This window comes from Rhopalosiphum padi, chromosome 3 (genome assembly GCF_020882245.1).
Source record: "Rhopalosiphum padi isolate XX-2018 chromosome 3, ASM2088224v1, whole genome shotgun sequence".
Taxonomy (NCBI): domain Eukaryota; kingdom Metazoa; phylum Arthropoda; class Insecta; order Hemiptera; family Aphididae; genus Rhopalosiphum; species Rhopalosiphum padi.
This window is the reverse complement of record NC_083599.1, coordinates 64,865,489-64,889,688: the sequence shown is the minus strand read 5'-3', so window position 1 is coordinate 64,889,688 and position 24,200 is coordinate 64,865,489. Positions and strand designations below refer to the sequence as shown.

The following is a 24,200-nucleotide window of genomic DNA, read 5'->3' as shown; positions in this document are numbered from 1 at the left end:
TATCTATATGAATCATAAGCTCATAACATAGGTAATCATAAAAAATTTAAATACATAATAATATATTATTTCTATAAATATGATTGTAGACTGAATAGTCTTAATTGCGGCAGGGTATAGTGTAAATTATTATAAATATATAGATAATAATTAGGTAGTATTCAGGAGGTTGTGGTGGGATGGTGTGGGGGCAAAGCGTTTAAATATCAAGCACATTTAAGCATATTCCTACTGACTAAAAGCATTACAACTACATCACTGGTACAGTGTATTTTAATAAGTAAACAACAATAAGTAACAAAAAAAACTAGTCATTAGCAAGGAAAAACTAAATTTATTTACAAGCATAATCATTTCTCATCCGTCAAAATTGGATTAATGTTTGAAAAATAAGTGTATCTCAAAGATGACAGTTTTTAAAGGGGAAAAAACACAACATTAATAAACGCGACAACGGCAGCGTAGGTATCAATATATGAGCATCACATGATAATAATATGTTCATCGTCGTGTTAATTGGTGTGGTACTTTACAGAAGTATATAGAGGACAATCCAAAGTCCGGTGAAAGTATTTCTTGAACTCTTCGTCATTAACGTCTTTGATGCTGACATTGCTACTTTGGCATACATGTAATGCGTTCGGTGATGTATCACTGCCTCCTTGGGTCTTATCAATATATTTCAACACCCATTGGTTTTCTTCTTCGTAACGTTTTTCTAAACACCTGTAACGAAACAAATTCATATAGTTGGGTGCGCATGTCAAAGAAGTACGATCATCAATGGTATTATTAAATACCTTAAATATCTAACCTACCTATGATATAAATATATATATATATATAATATATATAAGTAAGTGGTAGGCAGATCAGAATTAAGGGGACTAACAAGGTACGAATCTTATAAAACATACATTTTTTAAAAGTATTCAAATACTTATACTGATGATACTTAATTTAAAAAGTATTTAAAATAAGTAAATGAATACTCAGTAAAAATATGAATTAGAGTATATTTGTAAATACAAACTTTAAAAAAATATAAATTGATAATTTCAAAACATTCAAAATATTTAAATAACATTTTTCTTGTATTTTATACATCAACAACACAGTATTTTTAAAGCATTTTTGTGTCTTTCATTAATTTTATAGATCGTTTTACAAATAAAAATAAAACTTCTGGTAAATATGTATTATTTTATTTGTTATATTTTATTATGTATTTTAATATTATATATAGATTTTATTATACTCGTATTTCTGACTCAAATCAAAACATCCATTCCTTATTTTTATATTTTAAGAAAAAGTATTTAAAAAATAATATTTGATTTTAAATGAGGATACCTGATAAAGTTACGCATTTGAGTAGGTATTTTGAGTATTTTTTGTTATTGTTATTATGTATTTCTATACATTTTAATAATATAAAACAGTGAAAAATATATTACACAGTAATATTAGTAAATTTACTATTAAATTTCTAGTAATTTTAAATAGTTTTTATAATAATTCATTTTTTTAATTAATCAAATTAAGTGTATTTATTTAATGTTTTTACTTACCTAATTCCTATTTATTTATGCAAATTTAAATTTTTAAATTGTATTTAAAAAGTTATAAATAAGTAGGTAAGTTTTTTTTTGTCGTTTTATAGACTTGAGTAATAATAAAGTTCTTACTTTATTAAAATATATTAATAAAAAAATATTATTATTACAATTTAGTACTTTACATAATGTAAAGTTTAATGTAAATTACGAGTACATTAAATTGAATGAGATTAATTTCATTGATAAATTAGTTTTATACCTATGTATAATTTATCAATGATAATATTAATAATATTTTTTTTTTATTTTAAAATAATTTAAATATATTATTAACATACTATTTCAATTTGTCAAATTTAAACCGAAATTGTATAACATCTTTTACTTTTGTGAACAATTGAAAAGTACTCCGATCGATACGAGTAAACATTTTTATGAATTATTTCAAATATTTCATTTTTAAAATTAAACCACTGCAAGAACTGCCTACTTGTGTTAATTATGTGTACCGTTTATCTAATATAACTAAGTAATTTATAGTCACAGAGGCGTATTTAAGGAGAGGCGAAAGGGGGCAATCGACCCGGCACTAAATTGTAAGTATTTTAAAAGAGCGCTGCGCTAGAAGTTACATTATTAGAGTTTTAAGTTTTTTTTTATGGGGGAAAAAGGGCGCTAATAAATTTTTGCCTCTAGGGCACCATAATTGTAAATACGCTTCTGTATAGTCATGAATTAGTTTTGAATATTTTGATCTCATGTTGAAATATCAATATGTGCAAGTGCGTAAACTATGGTTGATGAACACAAACTACCTATGGTTTACTAATTTACTACTTACGGAAAGACAATGTTTAGCCGAATACATCAGAACGCCTTAAAAGTTAAAATAACGCAATTCCAACGATTTCTGTTTCCAATGAATGATTGTTTTGAACTTTTATTATTTATTTATAAAAGGTATGAATTGATTACAATTACAAATTTCAATGACAAATAAACGTAAATAAGAAATATTAATAAAAACAATACCTAATGGAAATATTTTAGTCTCATCAACTTGCAAGTAAAAATTTTTATAAGTTGGTTTATTGTATGAAACAAATAAAATTTGTATAATAATAATAATAGCCTTATAGAGCCTATAAAGTTGTTGAATTTGCATGTTTTTTTTTTACTATAGATTTATTGCTTAGTGAGCAAGAGTTACAATAAGGTATTTGGTTGATCAAAAATCAAATGAGGTGGAAAAATTGGATCATCAACAGCCGGTTATTATTAGGGCCGTGACACTTTTCGGTCACATTGAACCTTTCTTTTTCGGTTATTCTAGAATGCCTGTTTTCAGCTACTAATACAACATTTTGGTTACCAATTTAAAATATTCATATTATTAATCACGGTAAACTAGTGTTTGAAAATTATAAATTTCGTTTCTAAATACCAAACTTGATGGAACAACACATTATAAAACGTGAATGATACTATGATAGTAAATAGTAATATCAATCAAAATCCTAATCCATATAAAACAAATTTGTGAAAGTTTATTTTGAAATATCAATACATAAAGCTATAGTATAAATATAACCAGACTCAAAAAGTATTGGCTGTAGATAACATCTAACCCAATCTTGCTGGTTTTATCAAATCCAAAACTTAGGATTGATTAGTGAATATAAAACAATTTTTTAGACATGGAAATTGGATAATATACATATACTTTTGAACTGTTATTTCTGAACCCAGAAGACGTAGAAGATTGTTTTGTTGAAGATTTAATATTAATATGTACTAATGATAATAAATTAAAATCATACAGTGACTTTTTTTATGTAAATTGATAATATAATGTAACTTTATATTTTTACTTAACTTAATATATAAATTATAAATTAATAATATTACGAATATTTTAAATTTGTAATCAAAATAATGTACTAGCCGTAAACGGACTTAGCAGAATGGCCGAAAAAGGAAAGGTTCATTTTGGCCGAAAACGATTCTGTCCATCATCAGAAACGCACGAGGGAATTGCAATAAGAGGAGTTACTTCGTTTGGTCGTACGTATATACCATAATTCAAAAATGTATTTGAAGCCACGTAATTATGAATAGTCAATTTTACTGAACATAACATTATGTATTGTTTTATGTTTGTTAGATATTAAATACATAATATTATTATTAAATATACCGCCTAAATATACTCGTAAAATTGCACCTAATTAAAACCTATTTTAAATGATAACATTTAAATTTAAATTATTGAAAAGGATTCTATCCCGTCTATACTTTTCACCAAAATAGACCTATCTCTTATGCCAACTGTATCGACTATCCTAGTCATCAATTACCTAGAGCTTCAGAAACATATTTTAATTCGCCACGAAGTTGATTAATTTCAATACGACTTTCAAAACTCATCTTAAATCTTTCAAAATTTCATTTTTGGATTTGAATATTAACTATTAAGAATTTTAAAACGTTAATGATATTTAACCAAACAAATTAATTTTAAAATGTAAAAAAGTAGTTTTCGATCAAACTTCATGTGGAATTAAAATATTTGTTCATAAATTGTTTTATGGGTGACCTCCGTGTATGCCACTGCAGCAGTAAGCCAATTAAAAATTTGGTCTGCACGCTGAAGAATTGCCGTAACACTCACCTCGGACAGAGCGAAAACACTTGATTAGCGTCCCGCACAGGTGGTTCGTTGTCGGGCGTCACGGTGGTCGGATCAAGGGCGGCGATGATTTTCGCGTGCCTGATCACAGTGCCGTCCAGATCGCGGGACAGGAACTCGTCTTCCTGCTCGGACGTGGTGGACATCGAATCACCGGCGGCCACCTCCTGCTGCTGTCTCGGCCCGCTGTCCTCGTCGACGTAGTTGTTTTGTATCCAGAACACTCGTTGAATTACGTCGTCCAGTCGCCTGTCCATCGGCTCGAAGTACTCTATCAACTCGGACAGTATGGCGGTCGGCGATAGCGAGCCGTCGCGCAGCCGTTCGCGGCGGCGGTTGCGGCGTCGTCGGTGACGGTGGTGACGACGGTGCTGACGACCGCCACCGTCGCTTTCGTCGGCTTCGTCGTCATCGTCTTCGTCTTCTTCTTCTTCTTCTTCGCAGTCGTCTGCGCCACCACCACCGTCGACGTCGTCGTCACGCACCAGTAGACGGTACGATGGCCGCTGCTTGTCCGAGCCCATCATCAGTTCGCACGCGTCGTCCACCGTCTGGCACGTCTGCCGCCATTCGTCCGCCATCAGCCGCAACGTCCTGCGCGCCTCCCGCAACGGCGCCCGCCCGGCTTTGAACGTCCTTACGGCGTTCGCAAACTTCTCCGCTTTTGACGCCTGCGCGTCACACAGCTCGCGCTTTCTTTCCGTCACGATTATGCGTGTCTCTTCGATCGTGTTTTCCGCTTTTGCCAACTGCACGACCGAATAACAAGTTATGATCGTTAATTATTGTTATTATTGTTGTTATTATTATTATTATTATTATTATATTATTATCATCGCTATAGTGCTCAGAAGTTTAGGTCGCAATCAGAATTATATGACTTAATTCAACATTTAACATTCTCTATGTTTACATATAGTGATTATTTCTAGATTTAGTAGCATATTTCTAATTTACTAATTAAAAGCGTATACTCAACCACAATACATTTCCATTTCCAACCTCTTCGATATATATTGTCAATAATTAGCATATGCTTTAGAATATTAGTCAATCATCGCTTTTAAGTTTCATTTTTATCAGTTTACTTTGTTATTTAAAAAAAAAATAACGACACATCATATTTAGTAGGCATCTACAATGTTTATAGTCTTGTAAAGTACTCTCTTACCGGTATTTGCATACTTTTTTAAGTATTTTAAAATTTCGAATACTTTTAAAATGTACTTTTAACAAAATTTAAATACCAAAAAGTTTGTTTTATTAATTATTTTTCACAAAAATATTTAAAATTTAAAAAAATGCCATATCCTATTTTATAAGGGTTCTGTATTGAAATTTTTTAAGAAAAATTAAAATCTAATAATTTTATCAATAAATATTAGTTGAAAATATATGTGAATGAAATATGCAAACATGTATTTATCTCTAAATAAACTATACATGTTATAGTATTTGTGAAATTTTTAAAATCTTTGGTAAGTAGTACCTAACATGTATATACCTAAGATATACTGATATACAATAAACATAGGTATATATATTTATTTTATAATAAGTTTAAAATTAAAAAAAAAGTACAATGAAGTTAGTGTAAATTAACATTAGTGTGTGTGTGCAGTTATACAGACGGCCGTTGCGTAACCTCGTTCTTACACTCACAGACATTAGGCACATGTCAGCATATTAAATAGAAAAAAGTATTCTGTTACTATTCGAGTAGAAATATACCTCAGCTGTGACAAAATTGTGAGACTTTGACTGGTGCGATTTTAATTTTGTAAAAATTCTAACATTTATTAACACCTCATCTTAAAAACGGACGAAGAATTTTTTAAAAATACATATGAATATATGATTGAATAAACATCTTGTAAAAATGGAAATTTGCATAATATTATAACATTTTCAAAAATTCGAACTTTGAAAAAGTGCTCCAGTGGTTCTCTATGTTAAGAAATGTTACTATTTTTATAGCATTAAAGCCGAACCATCAGTCTTACAAACTTTTCACTGCGGAGAATCTAAAAACGATTTTATTTTAATCAAATAGAACCACCTTAAATTAATTTGTTCATTTGTAACTATTTTTTATCAATTTTTATATTGAGCAAAATATTTACTACTTTATATGTATTATAGAAGTATTGTAGTATAATCTAGTTGCTTACATAATGTATTTTATTAGTTATCTATTATAACCATTGTATTATACTAATAGTCTCCTTATATTATAATTATTATTACCTACGGGCTACGTTGTATGTTTTAGTTTGTTATATCGTATAAGTCTAAAATTGTAAAACAGTTAAAATATAAACTGTATTGGCATGAATGTTTCTATTAATTTTAATAAAGTAAATTGTAAACTCATGCCCCCCCCCACACGAACCTTTCTAATGGGCCCCATTATTATTTTGAAGAAATAAACAATAAATAATAAATATAAATACAAGCCCGTGTCCAAGTTATCGACCACAATCTCATGTTAAAATCTTTTATTTTAATTTTAATTATTATTACCTTAAGTGCTTTTATTACTCAATATAAAACACTAATTTTGTAAAACCTTGTATATTTCACATGTTATAAATACTTTCATTTTTCTATTCATAAATAATTTTTTCCGTGAAGAAAATTGTGCAAATTATACGAATTATTCGATCGATAATAAACCAAATTGAATCATAATCGAAATTGTAAATTAATAATTTTTACATTTAAAATCTATACATTTAAATTAAAGCTATTTAACTGAAAACAATTTTTTTTTAAGCCCGGTTGAAAATCACCGAAATAAAGAAACGATCTACGTAAAACAGGCGAGCGCAGAGTGATCTGTATAAAATAGTGTATAGGTATATTATATTGTATAAATAAATGTTATCCATGTATTTTCAATTCAATTTCATCGATTAAACTAGATATTATGTACGGAACTTTCAATCACTATGACATGGGCGTATAAAGCGTAAGAAAGGTTGTATCCAATATGCGCACCGTATATCATGGTGACAGCTGAATCTATTTTATACATAGCTGGAAATTAGACGATAATACTGTTAGGCGTTATTAATGTAATAAATATCTAGCTGTACGTCCCATATTAATATTATACAAGGTTGCTATAAAATATTCGGGAAATCTAAACGATACAATTATATCACCAACATCAAAAATTATTATATTATGTTATTGGACACGGCGATGCAATATATTTAATGACAGCAATCATATCATCAGTTTTAAGTACTTATTGCTCTGTATTCTGTCTTACGAAAATAAATAATTTGACTTAATTTTTTAAAAATACACTGAGAACACCATACAATGTAGTCAATATACATAATATGTAAATACTTATTTGTATTCATTTTATGAAATATATTATGATTACTCTGAACTCGCCTTTCAAAATATGATAAGCTTTACGATACTTTAGATCGTTTCTTCAAAGTATTGCGATCTATTTACGTAACGATTTTGACCCTATTATTCCGATGTATTCGGAATCCTGAAAAATAAACAATTCATTTTGTTAAACTAAAATTAGAATAAATGATTTTAAAAGCGATATAAATAAAACATATTACGATATATACTTAGTATTTTAATAATATAGACGCTGGCGGACCATCTTCGTTCAGTATAGATTTTTGTAAACAATGACATACCACTGAATTCAAATTTAATACACACATAGCAGTGACCCACTTAACACTTATGTATAGCACAACGATACCCACTGGACTACCTTTTTTTAACTTTAAAATTGCTTTTTGTTAGGTATTAAAAATTGTGCTTTACATAACGTTTTATGTCTTATATCTTATATCATATAAGTCATAAGATATCTAATGTGTATACAATATAAAAAAAAAGTTATATGTATATTGTATACACATTAGAGTACCAAAAATTACGTACAAACCTTATAATTGAGATTTTAAATTTAATATTTTAATAATAACATATTATATAGTAGTATTATATAGTATATATTATATATTATAGTATTTGATTTAATGTTAAAAAAAAACTTTACGAAAATTACATAAAATTAGTTCCAACGTCAAATAATGAATTTTTCTAGGTTTTATCAAATTAATACATTTTTATTAAATTCCTTTTTTCAGTGTTCTATGTATACATTCAAACTATGATTTAATAATATCTATACCAATATTTTTTAAATATATTAAAAATACTACTTATCTAATAATATAATATAAATTGTCTGTTTGTATCCAATTATTATCCTACCTACTTACGGCATTACATATATAAATTATATTATATTTATTATAAAAATATATTAAAATATTTTACTTACATACGATTCTATTTCCAACAAAAACCTAAACATGGAATTATTATCAAGGTCCATTTTAACTATTTGTTCCATGATTGTTTCCAAGTTTTTTTCTTCAGCAATGTAAATTAAATGTTTAATAAATGTTTCTGCTTCGACATTTAACGCTAACATTTCCTTATTTTCTTTGATTGGTTTTTCAATTTCTTTATTATATCTTAATTTTACTAAAAACCAGTTTTAAAATAAATATAACAATACTTTTTCATATTAATACATTATATTTATGAATATTTTATTGATTTTTAAAATTATATACAGTAATTTAGCGTCAATAAGACGCACTAGATGTATTCGTAAAAAGCTATTTTAAACTAGCTTGAATTTGTAATTTGAGACTCGAGTTATATTTACTGCCATTTCAATTATTATATCATAATAATATAATATTATATATATACATAGGTAAGTAAATCATATATAATCTCATTCACAATTTAAATTGAATCATTCAACCAAATCTCATAATACACATTATCAATGCCTTCTCTATATTAACTAAAAAGGCGTTTTTAAATAATCTATATTTTCTATATATTATATTTTTAATACAGTAATAGGTACATACGCTTTTCCGAAAGAAAATTAGTCATTCTTAAATCTTCGATCGCCTGTCGACTGAGTGACGTTATATGATTTTTATAATCTCTATTTTGTGCTTTACTTGTTTTTAAATATGTATCCAACCTTTCCTTAGCTTCATTTCTGGATCAAATATTAATGAAATTATTATTTCTCTTGAATATAAATACTAATAATAGTATAATAATTATTTCAAATATAATTTAAGGGGTTACAGATTTAAATTAACTATTAACTTTGTTATCTAAAATACATCTAATTAATATGTGATATTCTATACCTATATGGCTATATAGCTTCATTATATGAAATAGAGTTATGATAATAATTATTTTATAATTATATATATATGCCCATTATTGTCATAACTCATAATATAATATAGGCATCATTTGCAAAACATATTTGAATTTGAAGTTCTCTTTTTCAATGATTTGTAACAAATTGTAACAAATTACTTTTAATTTTATTTTTTCTATAACATTTTAAAGTTTAGCCTGTTAAGGGTATAGGTTTATTTTGAACAAGGAAAGAAATTTATTTGATACTGTACTAAATAATAACAATTTTACTAAAAACCTTGTAAAAATGGATGGTATAAAAAAAACTAAGAATTCAAATATACTCTCTGATGCCAGCTCACTATTCATTTTCTTTTTTAGACCCATGTGGCTACGTGGTACTATAGAGAAAAAGCATACTCTCAAAATTGTTTTGTTATGGATTTTAGGTAATATTAGAGTAAAATCATCTATTATAACAACAATCAAAAATAATATTCCGGAGGGTTTGACATATAATTGTGTCTAAATGTTGTCCTCAAAGACTAATATTAATTTAAATGAACAGCAATCTAAAAAAAATTTAAGTCAAATAAAAATACAAATACAAAACTAATATACCAACCTTCCCGAATAATATTCTCAATAATTTATTTTGATAGGTGAATTGGTGATTTCATTTTTACTCAACCTCATAACTATACATTTTATAATATAAAAAGTCAGTAAAATTATTAAATTTATATTATTAACTTAATTAAATACTACTACCTATACCTATAACCTATTTTAATACGCAATGTATAATACTATAATGTATATAGATAATGTACAATTTTAAACTACTCATTTAGATAGTATATAGATAAATAAAATACTAACTTAGGGAGTCATAATATAGGTACCATGAGTGTTTTTAAAAAATAAATCCTTAAGGAAAGAGCTAAAATATTTTGAACACAAATATACACAATATACACAACTTTCTGATTTTCTGTCCGTTAGTACTTACTATAAACAATAGAGAAGTAATTTTATGTCATACACCCCCTCCCCCCCTTAAAACTACTATCAATAGGTATACCTGAATGTGTAAGTCCTCGCTACTTGTTCACTAAGAACAGATGCTATTTCTTTTCCTTTGTTCAACTTATTCATGTGCGAATTGTAAATGTTTTGTATTTGTTGCCACTGCTTAAGCAACATTTCCACTTGCATTTTCAGTTGGTTTTGTTCATAAAGTAGCCTGTTGTATTCGTTGTTTGCAGTATTCTATAAATCAAAGTAGTATTCACTATAAAACAAATCAACCGCATTTACGTGACAAAATAAATAATAAATGATTTAATTATATATTTATACAGTGGTTAATGTCGGAACGTCGTCAATCGCCATTCTATTTCTGTTTACAAGATTTTTTAGTTCAGCTTCTAACAGGACTACCTCTTCGTCCACTTGCTCCTCGATTTTTCTCTGTTCGTTCAGCTCAATTTTTGCCAGTTTAGTCTCGTGAATCAAACTTATAAATTTTGCTCTGTACTTATTTTCTTCCTTTACCTTTACTTCGGATTCCATAGCATACAAATCAGTCGCCAAGTTATTTCGTTCTTCTTCCAAGAACCTAATGGCCCATCTATACGCAACCACACATTCCCAACGTCAATAATCATCAAGGCTGGATTTAAGTATGTGGTGGCCCCGGGCGAAAAATGTTTTTGGGACTCTAAATAAGCGTGCAAAAATGCTTTTATCAAAACGTTGTCTAAAATATTATAGTTATAAATTGTTAGGAACATACAGAGTATTACTAGTAAATAACTGCTTAACACTGTCACAGTCTTTTCGTATATTATTTGTCATTTTCTACATACATTTTTAATGAGTGAAAACTAGTTAAAGTTATGCAAGATTAAAGTTATGTATTTATCATAAAAAAATATGCTGATGGCAAACCTGATGTGCAATTACTATTTTTCGATTGATTTTATAACATGATAAGTGATTTTATCGTTTCTATATAAACAAAAACACAGAAAAGAGTAATTAAGGTACGAAAATACCAATATCAGCAATACATATTATAATATATTCGATAAAATTAATGCTGTAAAGCTTAAAAATTTCTCTTCGTCATTTACCATAAATACGAGTATAATACATAACATATAGTTGTTAAAAATATGAATAAGTATATTATATATTTTAGTAGATTGTTTGTTATTTTGTGTTTAGATTTTAAATTGCATTTAAAATAATTTTAGGGAATAAATAACTAGTTTAATCCGCAGTCCCGAGGCCATCACAATTATTTTATAAACGTATATAGATAACTAAAACTTATTCTTAATATAAGTGGAGCTATCATGGCCCAGTAAGTTTTTAAATAATTTTGAAAAAAACATTTAATTAATAGTTCTTTGGCAAATGGTAAATATTCTAAACCCATTTCTAAAGTATTTTTAAAACTTATTTACAATAAATAATGATTTAAAAAAATTTAATGTGCAAATATCCTATTGTAAACTGATATTAAATAATACATATATTAAATTCTTTAATATGACACCAATCGTTCAATGTTTGATGTTACAAAAAGGGATATTTAGGTCTGTATGTATTGGATAATACTCGTATTTCACCAATAATATTTCCTAATAACCTGCTATGATTATAAGAATAAGAATATAATAATTAATAAGTAACTAATAAATAATGATTATCATAAATAGCTATCTTCTTCAAATCGCACGCTCAATTAATGAGACATTTTCTTATGATAATATGATATGTATTCAGCATTGATTAAGTTCCTTTTATTTTTGTTTACATATACAATAATTACAGAATAAGAAAATATTGTGGTGGCCCAGGGCTGCTTCCACCCAGCCAATTTGCACTATAAACCCTGGCGTGATAATCATTATTAATAACTAAAACAAGCAAAATTAGCTATTTAATTATATTGAAAATTAACAAATATTCCATAGGTACTTAAGTAATAGGTACCTACTTTAATAATGTTTGTTTAGTCGGATATTTTAACATTTAAATGCACCGACCGCTTCAAAAAAAATTAATTGTACTATTTAATTTTCATTTATCTGCTATTTGTCATTTGATATTATTTATTTAGTAATTACTTAGTAAGTACTTACTATTTTAATTAAATCATTTTATATTATATTATCTGATTCAGATGTTACTATTGTTATACGAGTAACCTACAAATCTGGGGAGGTTAACCAATTTTTTTAACCAAGTTAAGTTATCCTAAAAAAAAAAAAATTAACTATGCTAATTTAATTTTAAAAGATTAATTAATTTGAGTAACTAAATTAAGTTATAAATTTAACTATGAAAAATAATAATAAATAATTGTAGATTACCTACGACATTATTATGAAATTCAGAATGATTGGTAACTTAAATTATCTATTAAATTTTTTATCTATGTAGAGTTCAAAGAATACAAATTTTATATTTAATATTCGTGCTAATACTAAATTATAATGGTCAATAGAAAGTAAACGGTTTACACATTTATTCTTACTCTTGACGTTTGGCTGGATTAACATTTGTTTTGTTTTTTCTGAGTTTATTTCGTTTGTTCAAATAGCCATATTTAAGTATGTCGGCCTTAAGTATCTCACTAGTGTTATCTTCCTGAGGTATAATGTTATTTATCATTATGTATATTGTAGATATACTGTTATTTTACAGATAACTCGCTCACAATATAAAAATACACAGTTTTAACATTAACTGATTATTTGTTGAAAACAAAATATATAAATTAGTGAAGTAACGATTTCAATCAAATATTGGTGAATAAAAACGTATAACAGTTTTATATATACGGAAAAATAAACAGTCATCATTTTGTTTGTTGACATGACTAATTTTAGGAAAATATACATTCATTTTTGTTCCATCGTTACCAACGAATATTTTATATGCGAAATTCGTTAAAAAAATTAACGACAATTACTTTCCTATTGTGTTTCACTTTTTAATTTTTACTCTATAGGTTTATGTATTTAGAATAATCAATGATCATTGGTTATAATTATAAATATTATAATAAATGGTTTATATTAGTATATTATACTAGTATACGTGTCTTTATTCACTGACAATACCAGACATTTTAAACCTTTTTAAAACAACAATTTCGAAATTCAAGATTCGATAAAAATATTTTTAGGAGCATAGGTTATTAACGTAGGTCTATGTATAAAGGTTTATAAAATATGATATTACTGTGTTTACTTTTTTGTATCTTAGCGTTTCGAAAAAATATTTGTTTTGTTTTAAAATCTCGGGTTTTTATTCGTGCCAATTTATGCTAATTACGTGTTAAATTGGCCATAGGAAACATTTTTATAAAAACATATTTATGTTTCTCCAACCCCCGTGGTAATTTTTTGATTTTATGTAAAATCTAAAAGCGTACAAATTGCAAAAAATAACAACAACAAAAAATAATTATTAATTACAAATACATGCTAATTATTTGCTTACAAAATATTTTCAATGTTTGGGAACTAGGGAATTCAGACAAACTTAAGAGCGCGTCACACCCGCATGTGTTATTGTCTCCGTCTTACAAGTACGTAACATAGCAAATTTAGGCTCAGCAGATCACGTTTAGCTCCGTCAGTTTAAAAATTAGAGTGAAATAGTGAATCGACCTATTTCTAACCTATTATGAAACTTGATGGTAAGAAAATAATCTGTGTTTGTATGTTGGTTTCTTACGATAGTTCAATTTTTTAGCAAGTTATGCGTATATAACATAGCGTAAATTAAAAATGCTCATAACTCACTTAAAAACTTAGTCTACGGGATAATATCAAAATTATAATTTAAGGGGCCTCGCTACGGTTATTATTTAAGGGACATCATTAGGCAATTCATAATCTCGTTTTAGCCGCCCGAGATCTACGTGTTAGTTGTAAATGATTATTAGTGTGAGTGAAATGCGATGCGGGTACCGGCTGGAATACGCGCATGCACATGTCAATAACTCGATAACAATAAAAATTCACTATACGAATTTTACGACAACTTACTTATTGATTTGACAAAATTAAAGTTAGTTAACGTTGTCTGATCTTAATACTGATAAAATATTTAAATTCGTCAGAAAAATGTCTGTAGATCGTACGAAACATTCTGGTTTTAATTTTAATTTTAAATTTAATATTATGCTTTAAACTAACTTTAATTTTGTCAAAAATTTACGTCTTTTGAGCTCAAATTGACGGCAGTAGCGAGGCCCCTTAAGAGGATGTCAGTGCACTATTTGTTTTCTATGTCGCTGGCCTATGTGCAACATCATAGACGTTTTGTTGGTTTGTAAAATGTAAATGCGTTATACATATTTTACAGTTTACACAGAATGATTTTTTTTTTATATTTTTGAGAAATCTCAGGGTAAAATCACCCATTACAAAAACGATAGAGAATAATATTTTTGCGGGTATGAAATATCGATTTGTCTAAATATTATTTCAAAACAATTTAAACATCATTTAAATTTAAATTAATTTTTGTTTTTTTTTGAAAGTCAAATACAATAACAATAAAATATAAGACCGATATGTCGTTCCCTCAAAAATATTATCCTCTATAATTTTTTTAATAAGTGATTTTACACTAAAATTACTCAAAAACCATAAATAAATATTAAAATATCATGTATAAATACGGCGTGGAAATAAAGTAATACATTTTATGGTATATTTTTTTTGCCTTAAGAATCGTCATCAGTAGCGTAATTGTGGGTGGCAAGTGGGGGCACTTGCCCCCCCTGACAATTTTTTGAAAGCTTAAGGTATATATTTTAACTAGTGGGGGAGGGGTGTCAGGGTTTTGACAATAATAAATATATTACATTCATTATACATTGCCCCCCCTAGATTTTTTCCCAGTTACGCCACTGATCGTCATCATTATGTACTGTTTTCAATTTTTCAATTTATTATTTATATTAATTTGAATTATTTTAATAATGCACACAAGGCATAACGCATTTGATTATCGGGTTCTAGAAATTCACTGAAATAAAACCATCGAGTAAAAAGCAAAAAAAACGAAATCGTGGTACGTCGTAACATACGTAAAAAAAACATCGCCGTAACATTGTGTACCTATCGAACAGAAATATGTAACAGGAACGTATGCCGTTTTCGTGAACGCCGTTGAACGAGTATAGTTATTAATATTGTACCGTCGTCTATCAGCACCACCGACACTTGCACGGACACCGCACTGCCGACGACGGTGATGCCGAAACTCGTGCGACCCTGGTACCGTGAACTCCGTTTCATCGACGTCCTCGACGTCAACAGAACCGACAGCGGACCGACACAGTTTCGATTCAAGTTCAAGGCAGTATAATATCACAGATAAAACCGTGACACAATAAAATAATCTGTAGAAATGGTTTACGAGAGCGTGTCCTCGCGAGTCCTGTTGGCTGTAAATGTGTGTCATCATGTGCGTAATTTCTGTCAAAGTGTCAAAGGATTAACAGAAGCGCCGACTACACGAATATTAATTATTTTAGTTTTTTTTTTTCGTTTATCGAAGTATTGATCTACTCGATCGATTGATAATATTGTATCAATTAATAATCCGGGAAAATTTTTGAAAATATTTCATTAATTAGTTACGTATTTTACCTACATTTTTAAATTTATTTTAAATTCTGAGCGAAGCTTTGAATAGGCTTTAAATATAAACTTCATTACTAATTTTAGAATCCCAACATTCCCAACTTTTAATTCTCGCAGTATCTTCCCTTTTCACATTCCTATTTGTTCTATGAATTATTTGCGAAACAGTCCTATACCACGCATGTGAGATTAGCGAACGAGGATCCATCGTTTCTATTAGGGAACTAAACCAGTTATTTATGTAATGTTCACCATGTTCTGTATTTTAATTTGTATTTTATACTAGCTGTTACGTTGTAATATTAATATCAATATTTGTATTGGGCTTGTGGCTTGTCCCATTTCATATCAATAAATAAATAAATAGTTTAAATATTGATTTTACAGTGATGTGTTTTTTTTATGTATGACGTTTACGGTATACACGAATTATAGTATTTAAACTTGTTTATAGTAGAAACAAAACAATGCTTTGATTTTAAACTTCAATATCTTTTCTGATAGGAAAAGTTGGTAATTAGCACCTTTGGAGAGTATAAGTCAGTACTTATATTTTTATAAATATAAAAAAAATGGAAAAACGGCAATTTTTACAAAAAAACCTGCAGTTTTTGATAAACTATTTAAATTTTTATATTGCCATTTTTGTAAATATAATGGCAATATTTTCAAAATACTTTGACTTATTTAAATTTTAAATTAATCTTCAATAAATAACGATAAAAAACTTGAACATAATGTAATACGAAGAATACGAAAAATATGAAGAATATATTTTTATGTGAAGTTTTGAAAATTTTATATATATAGGGTGATTCTTTTATCATAAAACACTTATTATTTCAAAAAGTATTCATGTTATGAAAATATTTTTTTACATAGTTTCAAGTTGTTAAAAAACAACGTTTTTATTAAAAAATTATATTTTTAAATATTTTCTATCCTTATATTTTTTAATTTTTTTGAATGACAACATAGTTTTAATTTCATATTCCGAAGCAGAATAATTTTCTGAGTATTTTGATACATAAAAATCGAATTTAGGGCGAGTAGTTTATGAGTTATGTTATAAATATTTAATGTTTCGATGCTCGGTGTGGAGTGGTACGGGGTAACCCCACAAAATGTTTGTCCACTACTCCGCTTGTCTAAACTTTAAATACGTATAACTTATAAACTACTCGTCCTAAATTCGATTTTTATGTATTAAAATACTCAGAAAATTATTCTGCTTCGGAATAGGAAATTAAAACTATGTTGTCATTCAAAAAAATTAAAAAATATAAGGATAGAAAATATTTAAAAATATAATTTTTTAATAAATACGTTGTTTTTTAACAACTTGAAACTATGTAAAAAAATATTTTCAAAACATGAATACTTTTTGAAATAATAAGTGTTTTATAATAAAAGAATCACCCTGTATGTATATTGTTATATTTTATTTATTTACATGCAATATTGCAATGACATTCTCAAAACATTTAGATAAATTTAATGCTATTACATATACCCTGAATTTATTCAAACTGTTCTATCTTCACTTCTACAGTAAGTTAGTATTTTGAGTACCATTGACTCAAAAGTAAATAGCAATAGCCAATAATATAATTTATTATATATATATATATATACAATATACTTAACTATTTAACTATTATTATAGTTATAATTATAAATATTAATAATATAATAATGGTATACAACAAAAATGAATTCAATATTAAAAATTAAAATAAATTACTATAATACATAAATATATTATCATATATTTATTAATATAGGTATAGGCTGACAGATTGCCATTGTTCAGAATCGATTTCATATGCCATGATAAATCATTGAATTTAAATCTAACACATACTATTATACTAACTACTAACACAGTAACACTTACTCAATGACCGGGTACATTCGATACCTACTATACAGCAGAGTGGTTAGGTTAGTTCAGGTATAAGTATTGACGTATAGACTTTAAAAAGTTAAACATTTTGTAATTAAAGATTGTAGCTGTATAAGTAATTATAATTATCACCTATTATCTTTTTTATAAATAATTCATTAAGTAAGAAGTGATAAACCATCATTAATTTTTGCAGAATGAAAAATTGCACTCTCGAACTTTCCATTTCATGCCTATAATTAAAAATGTTAATTTTTTAAATAAAAATATTAAATATTTAATATAAATAAATTATAAAATAATATCTTACCATTATCACATCATAAGATATCTAATTTTGTCGTTATTAAACTGCTATATTGGATCTCACCGAAAAATATAACATTGTATATTTTCAATTTATTGAATTTATTACTATAATAATATCTTAAGTGTTATTGTTTCGGTGTCAATGATTGAAGGAATTTAACTAAATTCAATAAAATAAGATTTGTTTTTTTTACATACAAATAATAGTAATTTAAACATTATATAATATTTTATTCTTTTTTTTTTTATTATTATTAAAATCAATTTGATAGTAAAAAAAAAAAATCAACATTGAAGTCTTACAACTAAATTCCCATTTATATTTCTTATCAATAATATTGAGTATAAATAATAAAAAGTATAAACAAATAATAAATATTATAAATTCAGTCAATATTGATTGTTCTACAACTATTAATCTCTACAAGTATAAAAATAACAGTTTTGACAATACTACTTGTCAAATAAATTTTATAAACAAAAAAAAATACAAATGTTTAACAGATAACATTTAAAACAAATTAATCATTATAAATAATAACTTTTGGCGTCAATAAAAATATAGAATACATATAGTTTCATACACTATACAAGACGGATTTTAGATATATACACATAATATTTTAAATATATTAAAAATAGTAAGTAGTACTTTATTTTCAATAAGGGTACTACTGTGTATGGTCATTAAATTTATAAAAGCTCAAAAATTAAAAAAATAATTAAATTCATTATACATGGGCAGTGTTTTTTTTCTTTTTCTGTTGTGGTGGTTTTGGATATATTTTTTCATAACGAAAACTAGGTGGAGGTAAATCACTAGTTTTTAAATGTTTTTTCATAGTACCAGTAAGTCCTGACGAGACATTCGGAAACTGTTTAGCATATGCAAAAGCAAACTCTCTAGTAACAAATGCATATAGTTCATTTTCCATTTGCCAAATTGTAGATTCATGAAATTTTTGTATAGTCTTCCGAGAGACAGGATATTTTTTGGCAGTCTTTCTTAGATGTGACTTAGAGCCTAAAATTATAATATTATAATATAGTAATCAAAATTATACACAAAACTAAAATTCAATAACATATCATACCCCAAGTAAATAAAATATAGACAATGTATACATACTGTGTTTAAAATGTTCAGATGCATTACGAAACATCCCACCAGGAATCACAAGTTCAAGCATCTGTAGATATTCTCCCATTTGTTCAGTGATTCCAACTAAAGTATATTTTTCAAGAACATTGCGTTTGGCCTGTTGTAATGCCCATTCACTTCCCGGAATCCTATAAAATAATATTTTTTTATCACACACACTATATTTAAAACATATTGAGTACAATAAATGTACATTTTTATTTGAAAAACTACTACTACAACTAAAATTATATTACTCATTAGTCATTAATAAGGCCTGGAAGTTCATGCACTAAAAACTATCAAAATATGCACTTAAAATCATTAAAATATGTGCTATTTTGTTTTTATTTTTACGTTAAGTTTTTTTTGTTACTGGTAAAAATAATACTTAAAAGATGGGGGAAAATATGCACAATTTTAATATGATATAATATGTTATATTTACTATAAGAATTACAATTTACAACTAGAGATTTTGAATATTTTGATAGGTTTTCAAATACAAATGAACAACAATTATCAGACCAACCAAGGAACAACCTTTAATTTATTTTAATCAGGTTTTTATTTTATATTGGCAATGTTTTTATAAGGACTTATTTTTCAACAAATAAATTTTGAAATATACTCAAAGTCTCACTTTATTATGAAATATTAATAAAAAAAAATAACACTAAAATGCAATAAAATGCAATTTTATTTTAAAGTATGCATATATTTTTAAAAAAACCTCAAAATATGCGAAAATATGTACATTAAAATTTCATTTTTGAACCCGTTAGATTGTGATTCAAATTTTTATCTCATCCAGCAACTTTTTGATGCACTCAGTAAAAACATGCAAATTCATGAACTTCTAGGCCATAGTCATTAATAATGCATTATCAGTTGTAATAATAAAAATAATAATATACAAACCAGCAGTCAGCTGATTGACCACATAAGAAAGGAATTTGCAACCACAGAAGATTTGCTTGACAATCAGATCCTCCTCGCTCAACGCACTCATCAAATGTTGTCGATGAATCCATATGCTTCTTGCGCACTAAATGTGGTCTATAATCATCACCATACCGTAAGAAATAATAGTATGAAACCAACCTGTCCAAAGGTTTGCGTAATAATTGAACATAATATGGTTTCTTGTACCCATATCTTAAAAAAAATCAAAAAGTTTAATTTAAACATAGTATTTATATGTAAGGTAATAGAGTTAAAGTTAATTAAAAATTACTTTTCAAAATCAATGTATGCAAAATGGCCATGATAAAATGCAGGCCGTGTCCAACGTGTGGTATTGTCAATAAACCGGAACTGAAAGAAATATTGAACATTAATTTTAATTAACGTATCGATTAAATATAAGCTTGAAATGGATTTGACAATCAGTACCTGATCGTAGATGGAAAGCAAATGTGAATTGCCCGTAACATTGACATGAAGGACCCGAAATGCATTATGGGAATGCAGATCATAGGCCACATTGACAAAACTTGTGGATCCCGTCTTGGGTACTCTATTGTAGATTACCAGAGGCTTTTGTTCTTCTAACATCACGACAGAGTTTTGGTGGTACTGTGAGGCAGATGAACCTGTGATACACAAACCAAATAAGTTTAATATGGATGTGACAAATCATACTAATGCTAAAACAAAATAGATGTGTTATACAAACAATTTATAAGTAACAATTTTATTCTAAAAAGGATGTCAGCGCAATATTTGATCTCTCAAACCCACGTACAATATAGATAACAAGCATTAATGTAAAATAATTATTGAGTAATCTTAGAGTAGAATTATCTATTGTAAATATCATGGAGGTCAATATTTTTTTAGAGTTTAACGCGTTGAATTAATATTTTGTTATTATTTAACTTTGTATTCGACTTAAAAAATAAAAAAATTTTTGGTAAATTTTTATGCACAGAATTCAGAAAAAAATTGGTATGTCATTCCTCAAAAATATTATTTTCCATAATTTTTATGATTGATTTTATTCTAAAATTACTCAAAAACATAAAAAAAAATAATATTGCATGAATGCATATCTTTCTATGTTGTGCAAGGGCACAAAACAAATAGTGAGCTGAAATCCTCTAAATCGTCTGTGCAAGTCAACTACTTCTGATATCATATATGTACTTGTAATTCTCTGTAGAGAATTATGATAGACTGAATATGCGATGGTACATCACAGAATTGCCGGCATACCAATCTATTTTTTCATGAGTAATTATAGCCATTAGCTATTACATTGTAATACGTATACAATATACTGGTATAAATTTGTGTACACTTACCAAAACGCTGATGATTACTATCGCCATTTACCAATTTAGCTACAGCCGCTTGAATCTGAAAATTCTGTTCGCGCAACAATGCGTGGTATGCAATCATTGCGCCCAATACTACTAACATGCCAAGTATCACGAGTACAATCAGGTACACATGTACCATTTTCTGATGTCTGACCCTGAAAAACATTGTGGGGAAAGAGTGAATTGTTCAAATTCTTGTTGCCGTCTTTGTAGTCTTAACAGTAGTGGAGTGTTGTCATTGTTAACATTGCAGTATGGACATAGTCATCCACCTCCATTCAATCGATCAACTTACGAAGAACAACTATAAGCACAACAGTAAAATATTAAGAGATCTTAAATACTCACTACTGAAAAATAAGTACACAAATATTTAAAAATAAAATAATACACTTGCTTGCCATTTGTCGAAGAATCAGCTACGTCCAACATCAACAACGAAAGTGCGATCGTCGTACATAAAAATACTAGTGCACACTGTAGAGTTGTTATGATATAAGTATTCTCAGTCTTGGTCGCGTTTGGATAACTCTGGCACTATTGTCATAAATCGTTTCTACTCGAAAACGGGAAAATAGTTATAAATCGTGTGGTAGAGCAAAGAAAATCTTTTACTTACCGATAATACATACTGGCCGTATTAACAATAATGATTAATGTATTATCGTATATATGCTTTGAGTACCTATTTAACTCGTGGACATACCCAATATAAAGATGTTTAAATGTCTGTGATTTAAGTATTTAATTTCGAAATGTTAAAATGAATAGGTAGTTATTGTTTGTAACGACAACGGTGATACGACGTCGGCGGCAGTGATAACGTCGATCGCGGTGGAATGTTACCAGAGATAGCGAAAAAATGAATGGGCCTTGCCCAATGGCCAATATACCCAATACCCATAGACGATAATATTATATTAGATTTCTTTATCATATTTATTTATCTACAAGTGTTATTGTTATCATTATTCATCAAACCACTGAGTAACTGCAGCTGGTTTTTTAGTGATGGGCGATTCTTGACGTATGAACTATGAATTACAATATTAATTATTAATTATTACAAATCGACGAGATGACATCTACACCGGCGACCGGCCTAACACCGATCACTTCATCCGATTATTTATGCGATTTCGTATTAGTATGTTTCATTATAGTGATCGGCAATTGGTAGTTAATCGGTATGAGTTCAACTGTAATTCCCCCGAGTCTATGTCCACATTGCTCACTACAGCACTACTCTTTTTCTGTAAGAATATCTTAAATCAATATTCATGCTAGTGTCGTTCGACATCAAACATTATTCTTAAGAGGATGTCGGACCCGCATGTGTTATTGTGTTGTCTCCGTCTTAGACACGTACAACATAGTATACTTTCGTTCACCAGTTTCAATAGTGTGCTTTTAGTTTTGATATTAGTATATTACAGTGATTATCAAACTTTTAGGTAAGAACATTATCTATGTTCATTCGTTGGTTTTTTACGATATTTTAATTTTTAAATGAATTATTAGCATTTCCAAATATTTATATTTCTCATACTCATAACTCACTTAAAAATTAAAATATCGTAAAAAACCAACGAGAGAACACAGATAATGTTCTTACCTAAAAGTTTGATAATAGGTCAATTTACTCTAATATCAAGATTAAAAGCATACTATTGAAACTGGTGAACAAAAATTAACTTTGTAATTTGTGTAAGACGGAAACGATACATGCGGGTGCGACATACTGTTAAGTGGCATGATTTTATGAACAATTATGAAGTTAGTTAGTTATTCATTTCTTATGTTTCATAATATATACCATACTCTAGAACTAAATTATAGTTTCTTTAATAATAATATTTTATAATTAGAATTCAAGATAAAAGTTTTTTGTATTTTTTTTAAATTATGAATTTATGATCACAACATTTTATCCTAAATAAAAGTACAATAAGGTGAAATTTAATAAAATATATACATAGATTTAAGATAAAACCTATGCTATATGTGAATGCATTTTATTTTTTTACTTAGATATATTTAAAAAATATTTTTGGTACCTTATTTGGACCCAATTGTATTTAAAGGTGGTAACTTTTTTACTTTTTCTGAATTTATTTTCATACATATACATATAGCAGTGGTTTTCAAAGTTTTTTATACATGGCGCACCATACACTTCAAAAAATTTTCACGGCACACTGACCTTTTATTTAGATAAACAAAATGGTTTTTTAATTAAGTAATTAATTATAAATATATATACATTTAATAAGAAATGTATGATTGATGGGCTAACAAATATTTTTAATTCTTGGACGAACAGTTGACACATACCCACATTTTATTATATCACAATT

The 24,200-nt window shown here is 27.5% G+C and overlaps 1 protein-coding gene across 1 annotated transcript; it reads right to left on the bottom strand.

Annotated features, from left to right (window-relative positions):
• Nucleotides 1-18,986: 18,986 nt before the first annotated feature.
• On the bottom strand, nucleotides 18,987-22,683 carry LOC132927171 (heparin sulfate O-sulfotransferase). The gene is made up of 8 exons (XM_060991645.1): nucleotides 22,463-22,683; nucleotides 22,235-22,399; nucleotides 21,826-22,147; nucleotides 20,915-21,114; nucleotides 20,757-20,836; nucleotides 20,441-20,677; nucleotides 19,508-19,668; nucleotides 18,987-19,402 (listed from the first exon to the last, which is right to left on the bottom strand). The coding sequence occupies exons 3-8, from the start codon at nucleotides 22,007-22,009 to the stop codon at nucleotides 19,110-19,112; spliced, it is 1,155 nt and encodes a 384-aa protein (XP_060847628.1). The 5' UTR covers nucleotides 22,010-22,147; nucleotides 22,235-22,399; nucleotides 22,463-22,683; the 3' UTR covers nucleotides 18,987-19,109.
• Between the last annotated feature and the right edge of the window lie 1,517 nt (nucleotides 22,684-24,200).